General features: G+C 46.6%; 1 protein-coding gene across 1 annotated transcript in view; it reads right to left on the reverse strand.

The window, feature by feature from the left end:
- The window catches only part of EXD3 (exonuclease 3'-5' domain containing 3), a gene marked incomplete at both ends in the record, with an annotated part of 193,874 nt that extends 184,747 nt beyond the window's left edge, over window positions 1–9,127 (reverse strand). Inside the window, 4 exons of the mRNA XM_080630557.1 lie at window positions 2,235–2,402; window positions 3,680–3,844; window positions 7,986–8,115; window positions 9,120–9,127. Of these exons, the coding sequence (XP_080486683.1) occupies window positions 2,235–2,402; window positions 3,680–3,844; window positions 7,986–8,115; window positions 9,120–9,127 (471 nt within the window). The remainder of the gene's footprint in view (window positions 1–2,234; window positions 2,403–3,679; window positions 3,845–7,985; window positions 8,116–9,119) is intronic.
- Window positions 9,128–9,460: the final 333 nt, after the last annotated feature.

The raw sequence follows: 9,460 nt of genomic DNA on the forward strand, positions 1-9,460 counted from the left end.
CTCTGGCCTTCGAGGGCCAGACACCTCAAAACCCCACTTACATGTCCCTGCTTTTTCCTTTAACTTTCCCTGCACCAACTTGGTTTTCCGCAGCATGGGAGCACCAGTGCCATCCTCTGGCCAGCGCTCCTGTCAGGTGCCTCCTCACCACACCTACTGTTTTAGTTAAGCTGCTAAGTCAGAATGAAGCTGCCTCCACCTGCACCATCTTCCACCAAGGAGCAGTGCCCTGCCCCGTCCTGTGCCACTCCAGCAGCTCACAGCAAACCCCTGGCCACTGCAAGCAGAATCCCAGCTTGGTTGGTGATGGAAGGGGCCTTAAAGCTCATCCAGCTCCAGCCCCTGCCACGGGCAGGGACACCTTCCACTGGAGCAGCTTGCTCCAAGCCCCTGTGTCCAACCTGGCCTTGAACACTGCCAGGGATGGGGCATTCCTGATTCATAAACCAGCTCAGCCTTTCACCAGCTCTACTAGAACAAGGCACACAGTGAGCGCTGGATGTGCTTCAGGAACAACTGACCACCATGGACGTTCCCAGGGATCTCTGAGATCTCATTTTCTGAAGAGATCTTCCTGCAAAACCTCCGTGAGGAAAAGGAGCCTTAACCCACAGGGCAGAGCTGGGAACTCCATGGTTTGCACACCACAGTAGGAAACACATCAAAGCAGCGAAGGGAATAATGTGCTCTGGCATAAATGCCTAGTGTCTTATTGTAAATAGAGCAAGGAATTAAATACCGACAGCAAGGACTTAAAAGGATTTCTGTCCTTTCAGGTGAGAGACAGAAGAGCCAAAATTCCCACATGTGAATCTGCCTTATTGCCCCATCTAAAAGATGGGGAAGAGTGGCACGAACAAACGCCACAGCCCACTGCAAGTGCTCCAAGCCTTACTTCCAGGGTTTTTGGGGTAGTTGCTGTGAATTTAGGTAAGATCAGTCCCCAAGCGCAGCAAAAGATTTCCTGTTATTCTTGAAGATAATTCTATTCATCCTTCTGGCAACAAAACAAAAGCAGAAGAAAGTTATGGCTGAGAGTAGGCAACATTTGAGGTTTCCTGTTCTTCACACTGGGAATGAGCAATAAATGAGCTTTTCTGTGGAAGAAAGAACAGAAAAACAATTCTACACACACACAAATAATTCAGAGCTGCTCAAAACCAGATCTAGAAAGAACCTCATTTCTAATGAAAACAACACATATCTTTGAGCCATGAACTTAAAGATCACACGAGTACAGTCAAATAATGTGTTTCTGTCAGGATTTTCAAGCATGTGCAAAACCTCATTGAGTAAAAGATTAAGTTTCAAGCAGCTACCTGTGAACTTCTAATCACATCTGAGACATCCGTGTTTCATTATTCAAAGAAATCAACAAGAAAGAAATTCCACAGTTTCCCTTAGGAATTCAGCTTCACTGAAGAACATTTAGAAATGCTATTGACTTGCTTCTTCTGCTAAGCAAGATCAAGATCAAGCTGCTCTACACCACAAGAGTGAACCATCTTCCTCTGAGAAGAACAAACATATGGTTTTTGCCTTAAAAAAACCCCAGGCATTAACAGCATTGTAGCTTGCTCATGGAAACACTTGCAAGGCTTCCAAGATATCCCAGTGATGCCAGAGGTGATGCAAGTACTCTACAAGTACTCTAAACCACGGGGTAAAACATATCAACTTCACGGCTGGGTCAGCCTGCTAGCGTCAGCCATCCAAATTCAAATCCATGAGCACTAACACGTTGTGAACATAAGCCTCAATGGTAGAGAGGCTTCAAAACTCCTCAAACTGGGACCACTTTGCTTAGGGCAATCCTGTGGGAACAGAGATTTCCCAACCCCTCCTCGCTGCAGGCAGACTGGAGGTAGCACAGCAGGTCTGCCACCAACTACTAAAATCCCTTTTTTTTCATGCCAAGGAGAAGGAAAACAAGAGAACACAACCATCCCCTTCAATTCTCCAAATGAAACCCTATTCACCTATTACTTTCAAAGGTCAAAAACGGGCTGGGGAAAGGATTCGCTGGTGTTCTGTACTCAGCTGTTAGTAAAGCTGAGGTTGAACACAGCCTGCTCCTGTCCATGGAAGACCAGGCTGAGCTGCACCATTCACAGCGTGCAGCTGCTACCATGGAATGGAATTCACATTGAAATGCATCCAAAAAAGAAGGACACAGACATTAACAGAGAACTGGGGAGCTGGGAAGGTAAATGTGTTTGAAAGACATGACCCACCTCTTTGTAATCACCCTTGTGATAAAGATGACTGACATGTCCAAGCAAATAGTTCCGGTCTGCTGTATGGAGCTGGTAAATGCTAATCAAAGGGTCAAGAAGATTAGCTGGGCACTGGGCTAGTATTCCCAGCACACGGGCCTGCAGCTTCTTCAGCTTGATGCCAGACTGAAAAAGATGATAATAAAAAAAGCAAATCAAAGACAGATTTAGTAGAGATGGCTACAATTCAATGGCAGTTGAAAACACAGCTTGTTTAAACAGGGGAATAAGCCAATTCCTTGGGAAGGGATTCTCCAATTTCCCCATGGAGTCTGCAAGCAGAAATCAGAACAATATGATCCACATTTTTTTCACAGCATCCAATTTAAAAACATGAAATGCGTGCGGGATAATTCTGGAAAAGGCACATGGCCTTATGCAAAAGCAAAATATGAACCTGGAAAAATGCCTCCTTTACTAACACAGCTCTGCAGAAACCCTCCCCTCTCGTTCCCAGCAGAAAATGTTTGAATCCAACAACTCCCCTCAAGGGAGATCTCACCTATCAGGCACAGGAATTCTATTTTCATTGCCAGACTTGCTCCTGGGAGCAAGAAGGGCAGGAAAAGCAAAGCATCGTCAAAAGATGCACAGATACAAGTATTAATCTTCGTGTGCCTCCATGACCATTCTCTTAGGACACAGGAATTTGCAGTGTCAGTGGCACTTCACTCTGCAGATACTTTCAAGGGCAGAGCTCAGCATCTAAAAGGAGCCATTTGGAAAAATGGGAACTGAAACAACACAAATATAGAAGTATGTTTGCAGTTCAGAGCCAGAAGCATACAAAAAAGGGGCGGTCTCAGTAGGACACAATACATGAAGGCATAAGGAATGGTAAACATTGGGAGGTACAATCTGATGACACAACGTTACAAAGCTAATCATGCAGCTGCTGAAAAGCCATTACTGCTCCATTTTCTGCATTCCACATGATAAGAGATCCCCAGCATATGGCAGGAGTTAAGCAATCCTACAGTAACTGGCTTCTATTTGCAGAACTGGAAGAACATACAGAGTGGGTTACTGCAATTGGTTTTATCCTGACAGCAGGGATGTGAGTTCCAGTGGGAAAGCCTCCAGCCCAGCAAAGGCTGCGAGACCAACGCTTGATCAAAGTGGTTTGATCTGGAAAGATGGAAATCCCAGCTTGGAAGGGGAAACAGCTTCTAATACTATTTTGTTTTCAGGCCAGCATACAACAGATAACATCTCAGTATGAATTTCACACCTCCTCACACCGTGGTTGTATGAGACACCAGGATGTATGAGATGGATGTATAGACACGTGGATGTATGAGACATCAGACTATGGAATAAAGTGAAACTGGGGACACTTGAGGGATATGAAAATCAATTGTCCTCTCCTTTCTCCTGGCTCTCTTGCTCTCTCTTTTTCTAACCTGTTGAGCAGGATGCTCTTTTATCCAAAGCTGCAGCTCCATGGTGATGTAATACCCGAGGGAATGCCCCTTTCCCTTCCAGTCACCACTGCCCTCCAGCATGTCCAGGAGTCCTGCCAGTGGGTCCTCCAGTCCTGCGAAGCCCCGCCTGATTTCTTCCTTGAGCTGCTGAGATACAAACCCGCATTGTCATGTACAAAGAGATCAGTGAATCCTCCCTTCCCCCAGCCCAACACAAAGCTTTATTTTTTTTAATTTAATCTATTCACAGAGGTAACTGTTGCTATTCAGCCACCATCCGCGCCTCCAGTGACTTTTCATGTCATTACAGATTCCTTCATGGCTCACTGCACCTCAAACCCAATGGGAAAAGCAGCAATTGTCCACACTAATTATCCCATAAAGACAGAGAAGTTGTTCCATGGGGCAGACAAAGAGGCTTGGAATTTGGGGGAGGGGGAGAAAAGAAGGGAGCTGGAGAAAGGGGTGTTACTGGGAAAATGGCAATACTGAAGGTAGACAACCCAGCTCAAAACCTGCTCATCTTCTAACAGACCTAACAAGTAATAAAACACATAAAACCCTTCACCCCACTTCTGTACCATAAACTTTCATATTTGACCTTACACCCACTTCCGCCACGAGGTAATAATACTCCTCACCAGAACAGGAACATTTGTGAGTATTGAAATAGTTGGTTTTACACACAAGACCAATAGGACAGAAATGATTCTCTGATTCTCTGAAATACTGGAGTCTGAACTCTGCCATCCTGCAAATCCTGCTCTTTCCCTCCAAACCTACCTGAGCAGGGTACTTTCTGCTGTCTGCCCCATGCCCCTGCACGCCAGGCACTGCCCTCCTCCAGGAGTCTAAAGGCCGTACACAGGGGCTCGGAACATGGGAAAACTCCAGGCCATAAATCTTAGGAATCCCAGGGTGATGTGTTTAGAAATGTGAAGGAATCGGCCACTCACTTTGTGAATGTTAATAGGCTACTTACTACCCATCTGGTAGGAGTGATAAATTAGCAGTACTGAGCAATATCTTGATAATGTTTACATTAGAAGTAGTTTCCAGGGAGCTCAGGGGGTTGGCAGGGTGAAGAAGTGGCATCCTCCAGTCCCCACACAGCACCTTTCACTGCATGGTACATGTACTGGCGTGGAGCAAGGCAAAAGCAGAGACAGAAAACAAGAAATCACTATGAGCAGCTGCTCTCTTTCTTTTCTGGCTAAAAAGCGAAATCCCAAAGATGCTCGTTCCCGCCAGCAGCCAGCACTTGTAATTTACTGTGCATGGTCCCAGTCACAGCTTCCAATGGAAACAACTTTTGGAGAACATGGAAAACAAAAGAAAACCTACAGAAAATTTGCCAATGAATTTGTTCTATTTTATCCATGGACATTATTTACTGGAAGGCAGCTCTTTTCCATAGTGTCCTTCATGTCTGGAAAAACCACAAAACCCATCGTTTACGACAGACACTGTTTCTTTCTCACTAGATTATCAAAAGCAGTATGAAAAAGCTGATGACTAACAGAGATGGGACTTCAGATAACACATTTCTCCCTGTAAGTATTTTTCCCTGTGGCAAGAATTTGTGATGTTAAACACAGGGCTCCAACTTCACTGCAAGATTCAGCAGAAGGGAAAGGCAAGCTCTTATCCAACCACAAATATCCAACAGAACAGCCAAGGGAAAACAGAGCAACTCACCAACTAAATAGCACTGTTTCTAAATAGCCTCTCTTCTCTCCCCCCACCCCCCCCAAGCCCCACTTTGGCACATTTAGACTGAACAAGAGCTTTCACCACACCGCTCGGCTCCTCCTTGGGCTTCAGCCCAGGCTCTGGCAGGACGGGCTCTAGCAGACACCAGCTCCTGCGAGAGCACGAGCCAGCCAGCACTTACACAACTGCCAGGAGCACTGACTGCTGTTATGTACACCAAGCCTTGACTTCATACCAGCTAGACATTGTCAAACAGGGAAAAGCCTTCTTCAACGCTTCCAAGCGATCTGAAGGTTTCAGCTATGGGCTGGATAGTTTGGGGGGGGGGGGGGGGGGAAGCAAAGAAAAAGAGGCATGAGACACCTAAATGAGTGAGGAAAGAGTGCTGTGCTGCCTGCCTGCATCTCTGCCAGAGGAGGATTCCTCTCAAACGTGTAATTGCCATTTCCATTTCAATTGATTCCCATGGCAGGGAATGCTCCTTGGGGGATTTTTACAGCCTGACAGATCATGGGAACAGGAAAATTTTGCTGATGCTCAAACTACATAGTCCTTCATTCAGTTCTGGTCCCTTATTTCTGGTGATACAGAACAGGGCAGTCTGTTGATGCTTCTTGGTTATTCCAAACCTGTCCTTCCCATGCAGGAAATAACCACTTCTCATAGCCATCTTCCAGAACTGAGGTCAGATGTGCTTCTTCTGCTTGTGGTCACCAATCTGAGATCAGTGGGCTGACTGACACTAGTGGATAGACAGCATTGACTTACATTCACACCCAGCCAAGGCAGAGAAGCCTCCAGTGGCAATGCAGCAGACTGAGGTGTGCTTAAGGCAACTTCCCTCAATTTATTTGAACCAGACAGCTGGAAGTGTTCAAAGCCAGGTTGGATGGGCTTGGAGCAAACTGCTCTAGTGGAAGGTGTCCCTGCCCATGGCAGGGGTTGGCAGTGGATGAGCGTTAAGGTCCTTTCCAACCCCAACCATTCCATGGTTCCATGATGTAAGCAGCAGCTCAGAGCTCAGGGCACCAGCTTCCTCTGAACAAGGTGTCTATGCTTGCTGCAGGTGCAGGGCTTGTCTGAAGGGTGGTGATGACCTGAGCATGGATGAGCCCATCTCAGGGTCAGTAACACCGGGGACGTTCGTGCTGTGCTCCCCACCTTGGGGCCAGCTGCTGCTGTGCCACCGCCTGGTCCCACCACAGCCCCCCTCTTGTCTAAAAAGGTGGTTCAGAAACACATCCTCCAGGCTCAGATACATGCTTCTGGCCGTGCCCTGAAGGGTGGGCCGAGGGGGCCAGACACTGGGGAGCTGCAGCCCCCGTGCTCTGCAAACCCACGCGTCCCACTGGGATAACCATTCCTGAAACAAACCAAACATGTGGGTGTTACTCATGGGGTTCCTCAAGCTTCTCCACCCTCAGCAGGGATGCTGTGGTGCTCCTGCCCAAGGACACCTCAGTGGGAGGCTTTGTCTTTTTCAGAGTATTTTCCTTCGCAATCCACACACATGCTGGGGATTGCAGTGCAGAGATTGTGATGATTCCTCTTTCCCACTGCTGTTCCGTGGCATAAACTGCCCTCAAGGCCTAACAATATTTTTTCCTCCAACTCTAATATAACTTGACAGAAAGCTCAAGGCTTCAGAGTTGCTGAGCTCAAGCCTATGTCGGTGATGGACCATTTAGAAAGGCACCTCTTGCACTGAGTTTCCAGTTGTTCAATCATTCCAGCTGGGAACCACAGACTATCAGCAATGGAAAGTCTAAGTGTGGCAGACAAGGAGAATGACTAAACACTCCAGACACCTGGAATGGAGCATGTGCTCCAAGGTACTCAGCCACACAAGACACATTTCACACAGCTCTGTGGTGAGCTGCAGGTTTGGGGTCTTCTAGGAAACCATCTCTGCTCAGAACCTGCCTGAACAATGCAGGGTTAAACATGGGAAACTCATCACTGAGCTGACAGATCCACTGCTTTTGTTGGTTTTCAAGCTCCCAAATTTAGATTAAGTATATTTTATTCCCTATGAGAAATTGCCAGTAGAGCCCATAGGGTGCTGTATCAAAAGACAGCACTGATTTTAGGGAGTGTAAATTGCATTCACCACTCAAAATGGCAAACCCAAACCGAATCGGAGAAAACAGTAAAAATACTTTGGCGATGAAGGCTTTGATATCATTCCACTTGGCAAAGAGCACTTTTCTACGGACTTCAACCCCCATTTTTAAAGCTGCTAGAAATATTCCTCCCCTCCCCCAAAGATCCTCCATTTAATGAACAAAAAAAGTGTTTAAAAGAAAACAAAAGCAACTTTGATTTTTTTCTCCCCTGCTCTGTAAGGCAGCTCCGTAAACTTCAGCTCTTTTCTACGAGCCCCTGAGCTGCTTCACATCACACAGAGCTACCTTTTCTTTTCACTTGTTGCTGCAAATGCAAAGACTCTTCCCCTGTGTGCTGGAACTGAAAGCGATCATGAAGAACTGCAGGTCTGACCTAAGCGTTCTGCGTCTGGACATGCTCTGCATGCAGTTATTAACTGCAGCATGAAGGGCCGGCTCAGCCTTACCTTCTCCATCTCTTTCTTTGTCCAGAGGAGCTGAAGGGCTTTCAGCAATAGCAGTGGGTCCTGGCCTGGAGGAGGGAGGGAGAGAGGGAGAAAGGGGGGAGAAAAACAAAACAAAACAGATTTATTGGCTCTGTACAGGCAGCCCAGACACACTGGGGCATTGTTTCACCCAGGAGAAATCAGCTACTCCATGCCACTGTGTTTGAAACCACCACCCTTCCAACTGTCACTCAGGATTAAAGTGCTAAAATCCTAACTCTGAAACCCTCACGAAATAACAGACATCAACTTTAACTAAGCACCCACAAGGGCTCCAATACTGAAAAGCTGTACTGGTGCATGTACAACAATCGTGCTGCATCCAACACACTCCTTACTCAGTTAATATCAAACCAAAATGGTCCTTGAAGAGGAAGCGTCTTGCACAGGTTGGAAAGGATTATCAACACACTCATTTGTAATGAAATGGCTCTAACGTGTTTAACCTCATCACAAGCTGTGGATGGAAGATGTGAGTGGGTGAATTTGGGAAGCTCGGGCTCTGGGTGCTTGGCAGCGTGTGTGTGAGCCCAGCCGGGCCAGCCAGGAGGCTGGGAGCAGCCCGGGTCAGATGTGGTCTGAGGAAGGGGAAACATGAAATGCTGCTGGGATTAGTGGCAAGGCTGAAAAATAGCGATCAATTATTTCAAAAGGATGTGATTTGGAATTTTTCTCTTGCCTGCAGGGACAGGCCAAGGGGAATGGCTTGAACCTGCCAGAGGGGAGACTGAGCTGAGCTCTTAGGCAGAAGCTCTTCCCTGTGAGGGTGCTGAGGCGCTGGCACAGGGTGCCCAGAGAAGCTGTGGCTGCCCCATCCCCGGCAGTGTTCAAGGCCAGGTTGGACACAGGGGCTTGGAGCAAGCTGCTCCAGTGGAAGGGGTCCCTGCCTGCGGCAGGGGTTGGAGCTGGAGGAGCTTTAAGGTCCCTTCCAACCCAAACCAGGCTGGGATTCAATGATTCTATGATTTGTTCTAATTCATACCAGTATTATTCATCATACCACTATTTCTGAACCAAGTATCTGGGGATATTTCATTTTAAAAGCAGTAAGACTTTTGATATCTGGTTCTATTTATTTCTCAATCATTTACTTACGAAACCATGACTCAGAATGTTCTGAATGAAAAATCTTCTACTGCATCAACAGTTTAAATGTGAAGAATGAATTTAAAAGTATGAATGAGTTCTCCAGACACCCCCCCCATGTATTCAGTGAGCACCTCCTCTTATATTTTTATATAGCCAAAAGAAAAGCATTCAACTGAAATGGAAACACCCTTTCAATCACCTTCTGCATTCTACGGTTCCTAAATAGCTCATTTCCAAGTGGTGGATTTCTTGCTTAGTCTCCCCTCTCACTTCATATTTCAGGTCACAAAAAGCTACTTCAATTGAGAAAAGCTCCACCTCATCCAACTTTGCTCTGAAGCACTGAG

Source organism: Psittacula echo (genome assembly GCF_963264785.1).
Source record: "Psittacula echo genome assembly, chromosome: 16".
Classification (NCBI taxonomy): Eukaryota; Metazoa; Chordata; class Aves; order Psittaciformes; family Psittacidae; genus Psittacula; species Psittacula echo.